The sequence below is a fragment of the Akebia trifoliata genome, chromosome 4 (assembly GCF_017979445.1).
Source record: "Akebia trifoliata isolate Shusen 1 chromosome 4, ASM1797944v1, whole genome shotgun sequence".
Classification (NCBI taxonomy): domain Eukaryota; kingdom Viridiplantae; phylum Streptophyta; class Magnoliopsida; order Ranunculales; family Lardizabalaceae; genus Akebia; species Akebia trifoliata.
This window is the reverse complement of record NC_141378.1, coordinates 37,524,337-37,544,330: the sequence shown is the minus strand read 5'-3', so window position 1 is coordinate 37,544,330 and position 19,994 is coordinate 37,524,337. Positions and strand designations below refer to the sequence as shown.

The window sequence follows — 19,994 nt, the reverse complement described above, 5'->3', positions numbered from 1 at the left end:
TGATCAAAGTATACAATAAAATGTTCAACTAAAATGATTAAAGAGATTACAATAAAATGGTTAAAGTTTTTGAGTTGCAGAGACAATAATGGTTAAAGAGATTAAAATAAAATGGTTAAAGCATTTGAGTTTATGACAGTCGTTCGGCGATGAACCTCATTCGACGATGAGCCGTTATTCTTCTCCTCGTTTGACAATGAGCTACTCTTCATTTTGTTGAGATTAGGGATTTAGGTCAAGTAGGACAATAGATGTAAATCTTAAAAATATAAAAGGACAAAATGATTGGCCCATAAATTTATCGGTGCTGAGCGTAAATAGTTATCATTGTTAAATTAAAAAATTTCACTTAAAATTTCAGTCAATTTTTCAGTAATTTTTGTTGAATTTTTATTATAAACAAACACATTAATTTCGTAGCATTGCTGAAACTGAATAATTTTCAGTGTTAAGTTGTTATTTTTCTTCAATGATGCGTCGTGGATTGTAATACAACAAAGCTGCATAAAACTGCAAGAAATATAGGCTACAGAAGATCCACTCCCATAAATAAGTGACATGTGGACGCTTGCCCGTCACATGAATTCCTTAACAGCAAATCTTATTCTTCAAAAAGATAAAACTAACTTCGACAAGTTCTCTAAGAACAAAATTAGTCTCTTAGTTCATGATCATGGGAAGAACAAGAAGGATGATGAAGATAAAGATATGGTTGACTCTGCTACTATGCACCGTTGACATGCTATCTGTAGCACCAAACGAAGCTTACCCATCAGTATCAGATTATGAAGAGTCGTGCAGCGTGAGTGAGTACCTTGTCCCACCAAGGAGGGAAGAGTTTGGAGAGGGAAGAATATTGGACATAACACACAAATACAGAGTTGACATGCCATCTTGGTTTTCATTAGATGAAGGTCTTGGTCAGTTTCTTTGGCTACGTGAAAGCATGAAGAATGGTTCCATTTGCAACATTTCTGAGATGAAGATTACTACCCATTCTGGCACTCATGTTGATGCTCCTGGTCACTACTTCGATAACTACTTTGATGCTGGTTTCGATGTCAACACACTCGATCTTGATGTCCTTAATGGTATATATGTATCCATTAATTCTCTTTTTTTTATGCACTAATCTTTGTTTGTCAAAACTACTTATGCCTTTTTTTAGTCTAATCTACTGGTTTGATCAATTAATAGGTCCTGCCTTGTTAGTGGATGTCCCAAGGGATAGCAACATAACTGGTAAATTCTACTTAAATTCGAAAGCACACTGATGTTCCTCTCAATGTTTTTAGATATATTATATTCTAGATATTAGAAAATTTATATGCCAAGAATTGTTAGAAAATTTGGTGAGTTCATTGGCTGCAAATCCAATTTAAATTCAGAATTTAATTAAGTGTCCAACTTGGATGTGCATATATAGTTGCTTTTTGAAGATTTGTTCAAGCCTTCCTTGAGGTGCAAGGCAGACACTATCTGATGCTTGATTAGGTTTAACCCCTTCAGATATGCTAAAAGGGATCTGTTTTACAAATTGCCCATTTCAAGTCCTAAAATCGTAATTAACAACTACTTCGTAATTAACAACTACTTCTGCTAGCAGATTTCCATTTTAGAAGAAAACATAAACAAGCCAATGAATCTATCTTCAGGTAAACTTGATTTAAAGTTTCATTTGAGGCTCAATTAATAAAACAAAACTCAAAGGTGCTATACTTTTTTGTGATTGATCAGGGATTCCCATAAAAAATATCTCGTGTTCTTTCCTTTACGCATATGTTCTTTTGTGCAACCGATTGATGGAGGTACTCAGAAAATTGCCACCACAGAATTAATTTTGATCCCTTTTGGTATGAGCACTAAAGGTTTCCTTGTTTTGCCCCTTTCGTGGTTTTATATAGGCCACTTATGACTTAGCTAAGAGTCACTGAAGACTTTTTTTTTTTTTTTTGGTGTGGAAAACTAGGTATCTAGTCTCTTAGACCATCTGACTAATCATCGGGGCACATGCAGTCTCCTCCCCCATGCCCCCCCATGCGCACCAGGTAATTTCTAGGATGAATTTCTTATAATTTGCTTTAAAGTGATCTTGTTATCCCAAGGTGCATAAGGGTTGGCATTGTTTCTTCACACCTAACTCCTATCTATGGGGAAGTCCAAGAGTCCACTTGGTTGATGAGGATCCAAGAGTTTCTCTTAAAATACGTTGTTATTTGGATGATCAATAGTCTGGCAACGATCCAAAACATGGTTGAATTTGATGTAATCCAGGGGCCTTTTGCTCAAATGATCACAATCTTAGGTTGTGCCCCATTTTGGCTGGATGGCCAGCCTAAGGGTTGGTACCTCTGGATAGGAGAGTTTGACTATGAGAGAGGTAGTGGTGAAGTTATTCAAAGAGCATTAGAAAGTTTAAATTCTCATAGCAAGGTAGTAGAGACAAGGCTGTGCAACGGCCCCCAATTCTCAACACCAACCTACACAAGTGATTTTAGTACCAAAATTTATCAAACTTTGTTTAATTATTCTTGCTTGTATCACTTCTAGTTTCCCTCTTCCTTTGATTGTTAATTTGAAATCTAGGACTTGATAAAATCCCTTTTGTTGGTTTGCTTGAAGGAAGAAGATGAAAACTTGTGTGGGATTTTCCTTAATCAAAATAGGGCCCAAGAATTGGACCAGAGTATATGATCTAGTGTTAAGCCCTTACCTCAAAGTCTCTACACATAAATTTTTGTATTTTGATCATATTCTCAACTGTGTTCATGAGAGTGATATATACATATTTATATTAAATGGTAATAAAATGATATAAAAGTACAAATCTGATCTATCATGATTTGGTGCCTCGTGTAACCTTCATTGTACTCTTTTAAGGGTCAAATGACCATCAAATTGTCCAAGTTTCTGTCCTTTGATTGTAGCAACGAAGGAACATAACTACCCCAAAAGGATAAACATTCCATGGTAATTTAACATGGTTAGCAGGTAGAGTACACCATGGTCGAAACATGTATAAAGATGAAGTTTTTGAAGCATTCCACAAGAAAAACAACTTTGGGAAGCGAAATCCAACATTTGATGAAAATAAACGAACTAGAAAGTTAATCATTTTTAAGTAGAAATGCTTCAACAACTTCTCATACCATAGGAGATAAAGGTTTCATGAGATCTTCAAGGATGGTCAGGGGCGATCACCAAAAGTCCATCACTCTTACTGAGGTAAAAATTACTTTGGACAGTTCTGTTAGCTGTTTGTTGGAGAACTTGAAGGCTCTAGTGATTGGAAGAACATTTTCTTTGTTGTCCCAATGTGTTGCACAACTAGCTTCAGCCCATATACCATATATGGCCATTTGAAATGCAAGGTCCACCAACATTATAGGTGTGAGAAGATGACTTGGCTGAACTTGGGAATAACACTCAGCAATAGTATGTTATTGTCGTTAACATTCGAGATTGGGTTTTTTGAAGCGGTGAAGAACTGATGTAACCCAATACATGGGGGTATTCTATTCAAATGATTTGATGTGCGAGCCGTATTCATTTTTATTAAATGGTTGAGATAATGCGAGGAAAATTTACTGATATAGATTTTCGATGGTAGTTCCTGGTTGGGTTCCATCCGACTTGTAGATCATGAGCTTCCGCTCATGACAGTGTTTTAATGGACTCATAAAGCGTCAAATCCATTCCTTTTGAGATTCTACCCATTTGTAGCACATGAAACTTCACCCATAGTGGGATTCCTACCGACTTGGCGAATGTGAAGAATCGCATCGATTAATGTCCCCAGGGATCCTTGAGTTGTGCAAGATCTTGATGAACTTTGAACGTGTACAAAATTGAGATGTCCCTTATATTAATTATGGCATGTCACACCTATTAAGTAAGGTTCAAAAGGTCAGATTGTGTTGGGCCTACAAATCAAGAAAATGTACATACAATAAATACACGTATTGGATCGAGAAAACCCAAAAATTTCATAATTGAGCGGTTCGTCATGCAATACTCTTTCTCTAACCATGATCTCCACTCAAATCAATCTGCAGATTCATATTTAAATGTGCTCATACCTTGTTGTAGGGCCAGGTGAATTAGGCTCTTGCTTTCTTCCAAACTTACAATGCAGCAATATGTAGTTTCTGCTGTAGATATTGCATTTTGTGTATCATAAATGGAAGTAAGTAAACAATTAGTTGCTAACAGCTTTTTTTGCTTAGTCTATTTATCACGAAATGTTGAGTTATATAGAAGTTGCGTTACCAACCTATTCTGTATATTTAGCAAGTTATGTCACAGAAATGGACACAACAGACTATTTTTCATGCATAGAGAAATTTTGTTGAAGAAATATGACTATTTTAGTGTATGTATTTTGGAATATATGCCACTATGATTAATGTACAGAAATATTCCATCTTTTATTTATCCCTTCATGGAAGAACAGTTTGACTCTAGACAATGTTGCAATTTTTAGTTCTTGTGAAAAACTATTAAATAGCCACATTTATTTCATAACTGAGAATTTTATGTAATTTGTTATTCTCATACAATAACTTAATTAATGACGGTTCTACTTGCAGCTGAAGTTATGAAATCCTTGAATATCCCAAAAGGAGTACGTCGTGTGATCTTCAGAACATCAAACACTGATAGGTATTCCATTTGTTTTTTTCTGATAAGTAATCAATTTTATTGAAGTGGTCGAGGTGACCAACCGAAAAGAGAAAGGTTACAAGAACACTAGGACATTACAATACTACACATCCATTCCCACCCAGCAATAAAATCATCAAAGAACACCCCACCTAAATTCCGTATAAACCTTACCCCAAAAGAACACACAAGAGAATGTCTGAGCATGCGAAATCCCCACTTGTTACTTTCCCTTCGAAAATCCGCCTCTGTACTGTCCATAAATATAACTAGTTTCTTGAAAATATAACTAGCAATTGGGAAATATAGCTTTTAATAATTTTCTCGACTCTTGATCAACAATAGATTAAGAATTTTGGTGTAGTGACTAATTACTTAATATTTTTTAGAAACTATATATTTTATTTCTTTAAAAGATTTCATTATTACACCCTTACACCATAAGAAAATCATTATCATTAGAGCCAGTCATGGTTCAATGTATCACAATGACCAGTATGTACTGAATATTTCAGAGAATTCCAAATGTTTCAGGGATGTTTCATTTCATTTTGGTGATTTTTTCCTAGATCGAAATGTTCCCCCAAAACAACAATTTTTACCTTGGAGCCACTCATCTACTATTTTGTTTGCTCTTCAAGCACAATGTTAAATTTGATTTGTTGGTATTCGCCTATTCGGTATTCCTATTGTCTCGTTAACTCTCAAAAAATAAATAAATAAAATCCAAGCCTGTCCTAACTCTCAACTATTTGGGGTTAAAATGCAAATCCTGTTTTCCATTCTGTTCTATCCAATGTTATTTTTATTTGTGAATTCATACCCTCCACGTGATTAAAAAACCAAGTTTCTTCCTTTTCTATTCAGCTATATATATGATCTCTAGATTCTTCATCTACTCTTATTAGTGAATTCTCGCATATCATCATCATCCACACGATCGTCATTTTTGTTAACCAACCAACTACTCCAAAAGATCGATTTATTGGGGAGGGGGAGAACCATGAGTAGAAGAGGGTCACGGGGCTTAACTGGGGTATGACACACCCGAGAGTGGGAGGCTCCCTCACCCATAAGGGTGGAAAGAATTGAACCCATGACCTATACAAACTTAACGGCTAGTGCTCTGATACCATGTTAACCAACCAACTACTCCAAAAGACTGATCTCTTGAAGAGGGGGAGAACTGTGAATATAAGAGAGTCATAGAGCTTAACTGGGGTATGACACACCCAAGAGTGGAGGAAAATATACACTCGAACAATTTTCATCATCATTAAAGCTTTAGCCCTGATATTTGGGCTTGTGTAAGTGAATCTATACTATCTAAAGCCATATCTCTTGTTATTATATCATCTACACTGTCAAGTAATATATCATAAGCATTTTACACTTCGTAAGAAGGGAATGTTGAAACAACCATAAACAGAATGACATAATGGTGCAAAGTTCTAGTTTTCTTAATTGGAAAGGGTCTTTATTTCGTAGTGAGAGGCATTGGGATCGAAACGCATTTGAACCTTGAAGTTATTGATCTTATTAAAAACAAGCTTACCTGTGGCAGACTACTTCCAACCAACAGAACAAATTTGGTTGTTCTTCCGTTTTAGGATTACAATTAAAAAAAATCGTAAGATTCTTTTCATTACCATATTCAAATGGTAAATTTTTTATCATCTTGGATTCAGTACGGATTTCTCGTGATGTGAATAAGCTCAGTTCCATGAAAATAAACATTTTTATTTCACTTCAGGGGGCTTATGTGGAAAAAAGAGTATGACACAAGCTATGTTGGATTTCTGAAGGATGGCGCCGAATGGCTGGTAGAAAATACCGATATCAAGATGATTGGTAAGATGTGGAAAATACTGAAGTAACAATGAAATTGACATCGATTGGAACATTGCTGATGTGGATGTGTCTATAGAACCATAGATGCTTTTCATCGAGATACAAGTGAGAAGCATCTATGGTTCTGTATATATATATATCTTTATTATATACTGCATGAATAAATGTTATTTCAGTAACTAAATAACAAGTAGAAGATAAAAACATGGGCATAATTGAATACTGAAATCTTCCATGTATGACAGTCTTTATCATTGGACAATGTTGATGCCAAAACTACTTCTTAGAGGAGTAATTTATAAGAGAAGCATAGCAAGACTAATATCCTTTTTTTCCCTCTATAGATCTTGATGTATCATTACTAAATGTTTATATTGAAAATCATAAAGATGAAAAGTTGAATGTGAAAGACCTTTACTAATATTGGTACATGCTTTGCACATTAGTTTTTAATCTCCTAAAGAAGAATGAATTTTTTTGGATTTTGATCATCCTTGAAATGGAAATATTTCCTATGTCCACAGATAAAAGGGAGATCGATCCACTATCAACGATAAAGATCACAAGCTCTCAAACCTCTACAATTCTCTTAGCTTTCAAAACTTCAAATATTTTCACTAGTATCGTTTTTAATTGAATTGAAAAATATATTTTGGCTTGCTTATCTATTCAAAGTCAAGGTCCCGTATTTATATTTGTTCAAAATTGAAACCAATTCATCCAATAACATCTATTTATTGATTGTTGGTTTGTTTTAATACCTCTTATATATATATATATCTATATATATGTGTGTGTGTGTGTGTGTGTGTGTGTGTGTTGATTACTCACAAAACATGTTTCTTTCGATGTATTTATTTGTTATGATTTGTAGGAATTGATTACTTATCTGTTGCTGCCCACGAAGAATTAGCTCCTGTTCATCATGTTTTTCTCAAAAGCAGGGTAAGACCCATCTTCAAATAGTTGGAATATTTTATTATTTTTATTTTTATTTTGCATTCACTAGGTGCTTCATCCATATTCATTGTATTCTTGTGTATAATTTAATAATTTTATGTAATAATTGTCTTTTAATTTTTAGAATTCATAGGTTTTATGTGCCCTTGGAATGTGGAAGTTCTACCAATGTTTTAGTATGGAAATTTAATTTTGATAGTAGAGTACAATTCAACTGTTTCTATTAATCATTGGGACCCAAAGAATAAATACATTACTGTTCTACTATTAGGTGCTTATTTGGAATAATTTTCAAGAATCCAACTATTCTGTTTTGTTAGAATTGCTCATTAAGGTATTAAAATAATAATATTCATTGGCAAACTGTCCACAATTTGAACTATACCATGATACTAGACAATAGCATTAAAGGAATAATAGGTTTTTCCTGATTGTACCCTTAATTTAAGAGCTTTTATTGATACACCAATTTTTGCTAATGCCACCCCAAGATGTGTGCTAATTCTTTGGTGATTTACATATGAATTGGGGGTGGCGTTAGTAAAAGTTGGTGTGGCAATAGGATATCTCTAATTTAATTAGAGCTAGGTTTGCTTGAGTGGGAATGGGTGTGGATTTAATTATAACTTTGGTTTGTTGAGATAGTAGAGTCAAAACCCCCTTCCACCCTTCTAACTTTTTTCAAATATTAAAAGGATTCCATGTAAATTGACCACTTTTCAAATTTTATAACCACTTTGCCCACCTTAGAGAAGTCTCTAGAATTTGTCCCCAAGGACCTTTGTATCCCTAGTTAGTTAGAGAGCTAGCTTAAGGAAGTGACCAAATAGAACAAAAAGCTCCACTTAATTACATGTCATTTGGCTTAGATCTCTCACAATTGACCCAAATCATGAGGTCTATGACCATTCTACCCTCCACTAAAAATTCTCTGGAACTTTCGGTGCAAAGACTATCCTATTTCTTGATCATCAAGATTAGTATGACTCTATAAGAGATTAAAGACCATCAAGGCCAAGGTTAGAAGGTGGAATTAATACTTTTCATGAAGTTTTTTCCTAGAATATTTGGGTAATCAAGGTTTTAGGACAAGTTTATCCTCAAGGATCTCCCAAAATCCTATAAATAAGAGACCCTTTCAAAAAAAAAGGGAAGAAGAGTTAGAGTTCCAAAATTCTATCAAAATCCTTTCTCAAAGCTCTTAAGTCTTCCCAAAATTTTGTCCAAATTATCCTAAGAAGAAATACCCAAGAAAGAAAAAGAAGAAGAAAAGGAAGAAGAAGAAGAAGGTCCTCTCTAATTCTCCCATCCTCATCTCTCCTCATTCTTTACCTTAGTTGTTTAATTTTAAGTTTTCATTTATGTTTCTTTAATGATGTAGATCTCTAATCCTAGCTAAAGCTTCAGGGTAGAGGATAATCCCTCCAAGAGGTGATTTCCCCCAATAAGCCCTCAATAAACTCCTTGAAAGCACTAGAATATGTTGTCTTTAATTTCTTACTTATTTAATTAAATTTATAATGTAGATGCTTTATCTTCTATACTTTTCGTTGCACTCTAAGTTTTCTAGAATAATGATTTTTTTCTGCTTTATTTGATGGCAATAAAGCTAGAGAGTAAACCCTCTTAAGAGGTAATCTTCTATTGTTAAATCCATCCCATGCATACACATCCCACACACCATATTTTACTTTATAAAAATGTTAAGAATCAAAGGTGATGATCTCTTTAGATTCTCACCTAACTCTCTAAACCAACAAAAAAAATAGTCTAAAAATGATACAAATCATGCATGAAAGTCCCTAAAGACCCAAAATGATGGAATCCAAGTGGATTCCCACCAAAGTTTTTGGTTCACAAAAAAATCCAGCAAGCACCTAGGGGCTTGCTCATCATCCTAATTTGCCCATTTTCTAAACATAAACTATAGCCAAATTTTCCCAAATTTTCTCCATAATCTCCTCTATTTTCAAAATTCAAAAAAAATAGTTTTAAGACTTCATTTATGGTCATATTGGTAACTATGTTTGGATGGGAGGGACAAGGTGCCTAACACCTTCCTTGTCCCTCAATCGAACTCCCTCACCTAGAACTCTAGGTAGGCCTTTACCCATCCATTTGGATATGAGAATCACTACAAGCCAAGGAAAATGAATTTTAGAGCCTATTTTAGTGGTGTCCATTCACAACCAAACCTTTGAATGGTAGCAACTCCAAATACCCAAGTAAATGAGCTCAAACCTTTGCAAGGTTTCGAAGCCCACGTATCTACATGAGTATCACTCCTTTTGCAATTTGTTGGGGGTGTGTGTGGAAAGAGAAGAGCGAAGAGTCGTACTTTTGATGGAAAATGAAAATGAGTGCAAGGATACGATTTTGTCCATCTTGAGTTTGTGATTTTTTGGTCTAAGGTTTTCGAGGAATTTAGGGGCGTCTTTTTTAAGATTTATAGGAAATTGGGAAAGGGAGGGTTGTGTGTATAGGCATTGAGTAGTTTTTTTTGTACTGTTGTTCGCTTGGTTGATCATCTCAGCTGGCCTCGCTTTATTTTAATGAATATCTGCTTATCAAAAATAAAAAATCAAAGATAAAAAATGTGATGAATTTTGTCTATGATACTTGTCCATTTTTATTTTCATCTAATTAGATTGTAAGAGAGGATAATGGTTTTGTTTTACTAGTTTTATATCACAAAGACTGCCAATGACAATGCCCTTGAAAATGTTTCAGGAAATCATTATTGTGGAAGGCTTGAAACTGGATGACATAAAAATTGGGATATATTCTGTACATTGCCTACCTCTAAGATTATCGGGTGCTGAGGGATCACCAATTAGATGTATTCTCATCAAATGATAATCTTTGTAAGTCCTACATTGCTAATGATATATCATTTTTGTTTGTTATATCTGGACATAGCTTGCATTATTGGCGTCGATCGAGCCCCCGAATCAGAACTTGTTTCCATGTACACTTCACTATGTTAGTATTTAAAATACACAACATTACCACTATCAAAGGATTTCCAGCTTTCTGTACGTTGTAAATTCTGCTCAATTGAAATAATAAATGGTTGAAACTGCCAGCTTTGTAATTTGAGTTCAATATGTTGTAATTTTAACTATTTTAGGCATTTTAAAATACAAAGTGTTTTTAGCTATTTTGGTATATATTAAAAATTAAGTGGGTATTCTTCACTCGTAAGTATTTTGGTGTTAACAAAACAGAAGTAATTTTTTACCTTTTTAATTGTTTATGGTATATCCAACACACAAATGATTAGTGTTTAAATTGTTCTCTAAAACATTTAGTCCCACATCGACTATGGGAAGGATTTGTTATACATTTATATAGTATCTTGCTTTACTTGTGTGGTAAGGTTAGAAAAAATAAGTAGAGGCCTACACGCGCACGGGGGCCAAGAGGAAAATCCAAGGTTCCAATTGGAATTTAGATTTACGGATCCGAAAACTCTAATGAGTGTGTGGCACATGCACAACATGCCCAATTGGGCATGTTCTCTTTTCTTCTTATTATTCTCGTTTTTTCTCTAGTTTTTTTCTTTTCTTACTTTCCAATAAGAAGCGATCTAAGCATTCAATTTTCTTAACCATTGCGAGTGTATGCTTGGTTTGGGATTGCGATTGTTAAACCTTGGAGGTTATTCCACTGTGACCAATTGCATCGAGATACAATCTTTGTGGGACGCGATATATTCTTAAGGGTAGTGAGTCATCATGCTTCAATCGATTTTTTCAATTTGGTTTTTTATCTTGTTAGTGAATCATTATGTGAAAACTGGAAAATTCGACATAAAAAAATTGACGGGCCAAGGCCCACGAATTTTAGAAACTAAACGTTGACAGTCTAGGACCGTCGAAATTCTTTTTGTTCCTAGATTTGATGGCTTAGAGCTGTTGAATTTCTCTCATCCTTCATTAATTTGACAGTTTCAGCTTGTAAAAAAAAAAAATTTTGACATTGAAAAATGCAACGCCAATTCGACCTCTTGGTCAGTCGAATTTTATGAAATTTGACAGCCCAAGGCCATCAAATTTGGGCTATTTTCACATTGTGAATATTTCCAACACAATACCCACCTTCATCACATGCCTAACAACAACAACAAAGTCTTATTCCAAAGATTTCGAGTCAGTGAAGGTGCCAGCTAGCTTAGTTGGTCAAGTCTATGGCAACTAATAACGAAGTTAATGATCTCTTTAAAAACATGTGTAGATACATGGGCTTCGAAATCTTTGGGGAGGTTTGAGTTCATCTACACAGGTTTAAAAGTCACCACCATTCAATAAGGTGTAAATGGGCATTATAAAACGATTTTATAAAATCCTATTTTTTTGCTTGTAATGACTCACAATTCAAAAGATAAGAGGGAAATGGTCTATTTAGAAATCTAAGGTAAGGAAGTTCGGTTGAAGGACAAGGAATGTGTTAAACACTTTATCCCTCCCATCCTAAGATAATTACCAATAGATGATCATATGTGAAGACAAAAAAAGTTATAGAAAATTAGGAAAAGTAAACTATAATTTTGTTTTGAAAAATGAACAAATATATATGATGAGCAAACCTTTATTAGAAGTAGGTGTTTGTTATAATTTTTTATGAGCTTGGGACTTTGATGGAAATCCACATGGATCTCATCATTTAGAGTCTTAAAGCTTCAAAACAAGTATATGTGCTCCTTAGGGAGACTTTATTTATTGGTTTGATCCTTTGGTGAGATTCATGATTTGAACCACTTCACGTATGAATCAAGACTACATGCATGAGATTTTTTCCATTTTTAAATTGTTTTTGTTGGCTTTAAAGGTTAAATATAGGTTCATAGGGACCTACACTCTTGTTTGTAGCCATTTTAGAAATAAGTGTGTGTATACTATATGGATGTGATGGATTTATTAAGAGAAAATTATCTCCAATGAGGGTTTACTCTCTACCTCTATTGTCATAAAAGGAAGCAAGATAAAAGATACTTATTCTAGAATTGAAATTGCAAGGAAATAAAAGCATCTATGCTATAGAAATTAAATTGCATAAAGAGTAAATGAAAGTAAAACAACATAATCTAATGTTTCAAGGAGCTTGTTGAGGACTAATTGAGAGATATTCCTCAAAAAATGATTATTCTTTCTCCCCAAGCCTCTAGACTAAAGGTCTAGGAAACTACATTAAAAAGCATAAAATTAAACTTGTAAATAAAAAAAGTGCTTAAAATAAAGAGGGGGTATAAGAAAGGGAGAATGGAGGGTTTAACCCCACCCTAGTCTTCTTCTTCTCTTCCTTTTTCTTCTTGTTCTTATTCTTAGGTTGAGCTTCTAAGAATTTTGGAGAGGTTTTTTGGAGAGGTTTTGAGAGAAAAAAAAAAGGCTTAAAGTGGTTGGGAGAGATTTTGGTAGAATTTTAAATCACCAAATATGTTCTTTTCTTTGCCTTGGATGGGGGTTCTATTTATAAGATTTTGAAAGACCCTTGGGGATAAATTTGTCTTAAAGCCTAGGGTTCCCAATATTTTCAATAAAATTTCTAGAGAAAACCCAAATGACCTTTCCTCTCCTTGGACTTGATGGTCTTTCACTCACCTATAAGTTTCAATAATCATGATGATCAAGAGAATATAGTAAAAGGCCATAGTTTCTAGAGAATTTTTTCAAGATGATCGAAAAATCCTAGGTCATTGGCTTTGGATCAATCAGGAAGGAATTAGGTTAGATAGCATGTCAATATGAATTGGGATCTTAGATATTAAGGTCATCTAGCCCAACTAATTCTCTAACAACTTAGAATTAATCTAGTCTTTTCTCACAAGTTCTAGAAAAATCTATAGGTCGAGCAAAATTGTCACAAACCATGAAATTTGATCTAATTACATTGACCCTTCTAAGATTAATGATAGACTTGGGGAAGATAAGGTTAATCTACCTTAGTTTAGTTATAACAATATGGGGTTAGGGTAGTAATTACATTCATGTAGGAATCAATTTGACCAAGGGTCTTTGTTAGAAGAAAAAAATAATTTACAAGAAAATCAAAGTGGTGGGATTATTGAAGAATTGAAGGAAGGTTAAAAGAGTAAAATGGTGGGATTTTCTTGAGGAAAAAGTCATTAAGGAGTGAGTTAAAGGGTAATTATCCCTAACAAAATTTGAGTTCACATGGGCTTGTAACATAATTGGCCTTGAGTGAATCAATATCTGAACAAAAATTATGCCTGACCGTGGGTCACCCTTGGATTAGACAAAAATACTACTTAACATGGGTTACCTTTGGCTAGGCGAAAAAATATGCTTGGCTAAGGGTTAGATACGGCCAGGCTGAATTTAGAATATGAAAAATGACCTTCAGGCCTTTCAGATGTTTGAAAGTTGGGTTTTTGATCTCTCCTAAAAACTACCTTGGGTCAAGTCCCTTCTCGGAAGGTTTTTAGTGCTCTCGGACTTAGCCAAGGCAAAAATGGGGTGTCTACAATAAGTTTACTTGTTAAGATTGTGAAGTTTGAGCGATCATATCATGACCTTGGGTTCAAAACCCACCTTCACCTACTAATTACTAACCATTAACCCACTTGCTTATTTAAAAAAAAAAAGATTTTGAAATGTCTAGTTTCATCAATAGTTCTAACTTTTTTCAATTGTAAAGAACAAACCGGCGCTAACTACACCTCTCGTGTCTGCCCTAAGCTAATCTTCTAGCCAATATATAATACACAACGAGGATCTTTCGGCCTTTTATATCTCGTTGACCATCTCATGATCAATGGAATTGGGTCAAAATTACTCATGATCATATTCATCATATAATGGTTCCGATCTTGTAGTAGATTCTTATTTTTATTCATAATCTCGGAATGATGGATGTAAATATTATAATAACCTTTTTCAGAGCATTTTCCCAACACGTAAGTGTCACCATAAAAGTTATAATTTTTCGAAGAAGTGGAAATTGAGTTTTCCATAGAAGGTAATTTTGATCATTTAATTTTAATGGGACAAAGGCAGTGTTCATAAAAGAGGGAAAAGAATTCATTCTATGTGAGAAAAAACCTAGACAAAATAAATATTGCTAGATTTTTGTGATACACAAAGAGAATAAGAGATACAAAACATGCTTTCTTAATGCACCTCTAATACTGAAAAGAGCTTCACTATATGTAAATGAAAATTTTACAAATACATCTGAAATGATATTGTGAAGAAGATATATAAATTATAAAGTATATTGGAATTTATCGGATCTGAATTCGAGTTGAATTTGATTTAGGATCTAACCCAATAGGGACTTGATCTGATAAGTTATCAGATCAAATTCAAGTCTCTCTAATTGGATTGGTTCTAGATCAAGATCAAGATCGAGATCGATCCAAATCTGATCAATTTACAGTTATTAAGCATGCATGCAAGAAGCAGCCAAGCTTCAGAGAATTGGGACAGAGGGCAAAGCCAAAGCCTTGAGTCATAATAATTAAAATGCATGTTGTCCTGTTCTTCTCAGCACCTAAAGGGACATTTGAGGTCTAAAGGGCACCTACCCCCCCCCCCCCCCCCCCCCTTCTCTCAAGTTAGGACCACATTGCCCATGACATAGTTCTGCCTTCAATGTGCCTCGTGATCTCCTTCTTCAATGTTCCCTAGTAAAATTACTCATCGCAAGGAAGATAAAATATGATTGGAGTAGGGGTATCATGGGCATTTTTGACACTACATAAAGGCCCATTTGGGTCTTCTAATCACCTAATGGTCTTGTTAAATGGTGCCCTAAGGGCACACGTTAAAGTGCAATAAATACAGTTTGGGAATAAGCATCTTAAGGGCATTTGGTAAAAAAAAAAAAAAAATTTAGGGCATTTTCGATACAAAATTCAAATTTTCAGGTGTGATTAATACACTTTAACATGTGCTCTTAGGGCACATGTTAACAAAATCCAATTAACATATATACATGAAATTTTGGATGACTTGAAATCAATCAGTGGGCCATTTAAATATTTTGGATCAGTTTTTTAAAATCAGAAAATTCGATTAGTTTGCATTATGTAGGGCGAATGAAACGAGTGGCTCACGATTGCGGTTGGTTGAACTAATGTTGCTTCTTCATTCAATTTTTGTTTCTTTTTATAAATGAGTAAAATCAACTTCATGGAGGTCCATCACAAAAGTGCTATAGCAAGAGTACCATATTTAAAAAGTGACACCTCAGAATTCTAGGGTTCATGATTTAGATCAAAGTAAAAAAATTGTTTTCACCTAATCAAATGGTTTGAAAATGTATGGCCACTAAAATCTCAAACTCAAATGTAGTGGAGTGATTGTACTATAATGTCAAGGATAATGTTTTCTCAACTGTCGAAAATACGTTATAGGGTGCTACAAGGTAAAAAAAACGCTTATGACGTTAAACCTCCCTAAATATAGTTGCCAAATTAAAATGAGAAACGATAATTATATACCTTTTTCACAATTATATTGGTCAAACTTGAGATATTATATATGAAGTCTAAAACTGACCAATAATAAGATGATATATGACCAATTAGGGGTGCAATCAGGTTTGCTTCAAATCGATAATCGAACCAAATCAATAGCTTTGGGGTGGTTTGGTTCAGTTTGAAACAAGTTGCGATTCGATTCTAAGATTGAGCTTGTATAGAATTGAACTAAACCGAGAACTAAATCCTTATACAATAAATAATATTTATACATATATAATAATAATTATGAATTATTTTAGGAGTTAGGACATTGATTAATGATCTTTTATGGATAAACTAATGACTTTTTATGGATATATTAGTGATTTATTGTATAAAATTTTATGTTTATATATATATAGGGAAATGTTCAGCAACAAACATTTTGACAAACATTTTGGCAAAACATTTTTCAAAACATGGGTTAGAGGTTTTGAGATGAGCTGATTTTTGGTGAGGATGATCTCTACGGTGAGGAGATCATCATCACCAAAAATGAGCCCATTCCAAAACTTCTAACCCCATCAAAAATGGTTTACAAAAAATGGACGGTCCACGATTTTTCATCTTGTAAACTGGGGCAAGAAGTTTTGGAATGGGCTGATTTTTGGTGAGGATGATCTCCTCACCGTAGAGATCATCCTCACCAAAAATCAGCCCATTCCAAAACCTCTAACCCATGTTTAAAAAAATGTTTTGCCAAAATGTTTGTTGCTGAATGGGACCCATATATATATATATTTCATTAAAAAATGTTGCTTATAATTTATAGAAATTAACAATGCATAGAACTGAACCAGACCAAATCAAACCGATTTTAGTTCGGTCTGGTTCCAATGGAATTTGGTTCAGTTTGAGTTCTTATTTAGTGGAACCGGCCTATGTTGGTTTGGTTCCAATTTGACCTCAAACCGAACCAAGTTGCACCCTATGATCAATCAATCTATGCAATAATTGTATTTGTTTATTGATTATTTATCATATTTTTCACAAAAATTATGTAATACATAGTCGATTAATTTATTTATAGTTAAAATAAGATATATATATATATATATATATATATATAGGGAGCGGTTCGGCGGCCCTAAACTTAAACAAGTTTTGTGCCAAGTTTTTATGGTCGTGCGATCATAACAGATCCAACGGTTCGGCGGCTGTTTTACGGTTTTAAAAGAAAAATCCGTTTAATTAAAACCGGCTCCCTCAAATTACAGTTTTTTTTGTTTTAAATCCCTAAACATTAAACAAACCCCTCTTCTCTTCTTCTCTTCTTCTCTTCTTCTCTTCGAAGCTGCTGTAACCTAAACCCATCTTCTCTACAGCTCTCTCTCTTTCTCTCTCTCTCTCTCCAGCTCGAAAGACCTCTCTCCCCTCTCTCTCTCAAGATCTGGTTTGAACGAGTTCCTTGTGGAGAGCCAAGTCGCCGTCTCCGTCGCCAATCAATCTCTCTCAACCCTTTCTTGCCGTCGTCGTCGCAAATATCTCTCAAGTTCGATTTAAAAGGTAATTCTTTCACTCACGAAAATCGATTGGTTTATTAATTTTTAATTTTTTGTAGTTGTTGAACTTGAAACTTAAATGATTTGGGTTTTTTTTTTTTTTTTTTGAAACTTAAACGAGTTGTTCGAGTGGCATATAATTTTCTCGATTGTTAGGAATATAGTTGGGTTTTTTTTTTTCGTTGAATAAGTTCTTGTCCAGTGGCTGTACCTGTAACACATTTTGTTTTATGAAATAGTAAATGAGGCAAAATTTCTCCATAAACCAGGCTTCCATTCCTCTGCTGCACACCCTTCCGAGTATGAGTTTTTAGATTAGATAGATAAGATCAAATCTGAAGAAATTAGGATTAGGACTGATCTCCCATCGGTTAGGATTTGCACCATTTTCTCTATAATACTATAGCCTATTCATAGTGTTGTCTAGAGTCTTTATAATGGAACATCTTTCACCTTTTAATGGAATCAGTATGATGCCGCAGCTTTGAAAACTTGATGGTGAGTTCGTTGTAACATGGAAGGTAAGATGTAGGGAAAATTTTAACATCTTTAAACAAATATAAAATCAAAAATAAAAAAACAAAGAAAAGAAGATAGGCTCAAGTGTGGGCCAAAAATGCCAACTTTTCTAGTCCAGAATGAAGATTTCCCTTAATCAAATGTGGACCCATAGGTTTGGAACAAAAATGAAAGCTAGGTGGCTCAAAATTGATGATTTCCATTGACTGAAAGTGGGTCCATAGGACAGACCATTTTGGAAGCATTAGGCTCCATTGTTTCCATCAAGGTTTTTGGTTCTAAATATTTTGAGTTATTTATTATTTTTTTGTTGCTCTGCAGACTGCAATTTCTAATGTACATTGTTAGTCCCATAGAGCATTTGTGACTTCCAAGGTTTAGTTAGACCAAGGAACTTGAGCTCTTTTATTTTTCCATATATTGCTCTTAACAGCAAATTCAAACTCTCTTTTTTCCTTGAATCTTTGATTTTCTTTATAAATGCTTGCCAGTCTTCATTCCACGCAACAATTCTTCATATTTTCTTGTTGAGTAGTTCTAAACTGGCTTCTTTCGACACTGTGCTGATGTAGCAGTGTGCAAAAACCATAGATTTGTTTCCTTGAAATACAAGGAAAAAACTCTATGCTTCTCTGCCCACTGCCATGTCAGCACAGTGTCGAAGGAAGTCAGTTCAGCATTTCTCTGCCCACTGGATATTGTCAGATGGGTTATTACGGCTTTCAAAGCAATGATACAGAACAGATATCAAGTTCCATGCAGATATGAACTTTAATATGCTCCGCTGTTGGGGTGGTGGATTGGCAGAGAGGCCTGAATTCTATCATTACTGTGATATATATGGTTTGCTGGTAAGCTTGAGCGCACACACACACACTGAAACTATGTGTTGATGTGTTGATACAAATTAGCTTGTTTTGAAGTGTACAATTTAGATAAGCGATGTAACTTAAAGCCCTTATTCAGCATGCACTAAAGCCCTTATTCTCAATGCTTTTAAAGGTATTGGATGCTTACCTCATGAGGCGCATCTTTATTTTTAGATCATGAAAGACCTTGAGGATTTAACAGAAGGCCCTTTTATATTATGTTTGCAACTCCAACAATCTACAGCTCTTCATTTTCATTCACTATGTTTGTATTTCCTCTATCTATATTTCTCTTTAATTAAACGGATTTTTCTTTTAAAACCGTAAAACAGCCACCGGTTGCCACATTGTATTTAACAAGGACATAGATACTTGTGTTGTTGCCACATTGATATAATGAGAAGGAAAATCGATTGTTTTGTTTTGTTTGTTGATTGTGGAACTTGAAAGATAATGTGGATTGATTTATCAAATCAATTCTCGCAATTCCTTCAACTCATTTGATTGCCTCCAAGCTTCTTGTATTATGGTTACTAATCATATCTGCTTAGATTCTTTCTATGTATTATCATTTATGCTCCAATTGGATTTTGCTAGATTTTGTTTATTTAAGTTTCAATTTTGTTTATTTGATTAGTCATTTATTTAAAATATTATATTTTTACAGGTATTTAGGATGACAATGTTTTATGTCGTTTTTGTTGGAAGTAGTCCAGGGATTTATACAACGTGGGAAGAATGTCACAAGTATACAAATGGATATAGGGGTAATTGTTTTAAAGCGTTTGCGACATTTGAAGAAGCCGAGAGGTATTTTTTGACTTACAATCAACTTCACTATGGAAACCCAGCACAATTACCTGAAGAAAGTCAAAGGCAAAAAAAGAATTCACAAATTCTTGAAGAAAGTCAAGAGTCAACAAAGAGATCGCATAACTGCGAATGGCCATTGTTTTATATAATTTTTTTTTATTGTATTTATGGTTGTGTTAATGATGTATAAATTTATTGAATAGAAGTTTATCTGATGTATAAATTTAGACTTGTAAACGTTTGAGCGACTACTTATTTTATTTTTGTGATATTTTTATTTCTCATATTATTGATTGTAGCATTTTATTTAGGATATATCCAATAAATTGTTCC

General features: G+C 34.1%; 1 protein-coding gene and 1 long non-coding RNA gene across 2 annotated transcripts; both read left to right on the top strand.

The window, feature by feature from the left end:
- Window positions 1-621: 621 nt before the first annotated feature.
- LOC147404858 (cyclase-like protein 2) lies at window positions 622-10,586 on the top strand. Its single transcript, XM_086440952.1, has 6 exons — window positions 622-1,091; window positions 1,198-1,242; window positions 4,590-4,662; window positions 6,416-6,513; window positions 7,388-7,458; window positions 10,204-10,586. Exons 1-6 carry the CDS (start codon window positions 668-670, stop codon window positions 10,327-10,329), a joined length of 837 nt encoding a protein of 278 aa, XP_086297078.1. The 5' UTR covers window positions 622-667; the 3' UTR covers window positions 10,330-10,586.
- Window positions 10,587-17,347: 6,761 nt separating this feature from the next.
- LOC147404857 (uncharacterized) lies at window positions 17,348-19,947 on the top strand. The gene is made up of 2 exons (XR_015177262.1): window positions 17,348-17,464; window positions 19,516-19,947. It is a non-coding gene; the product is annotated as an uncharacterized LOC147404857 (long non-coding RNA).
- Window positions 19,948-19,994: the final 47 nt, after the last annotated feature.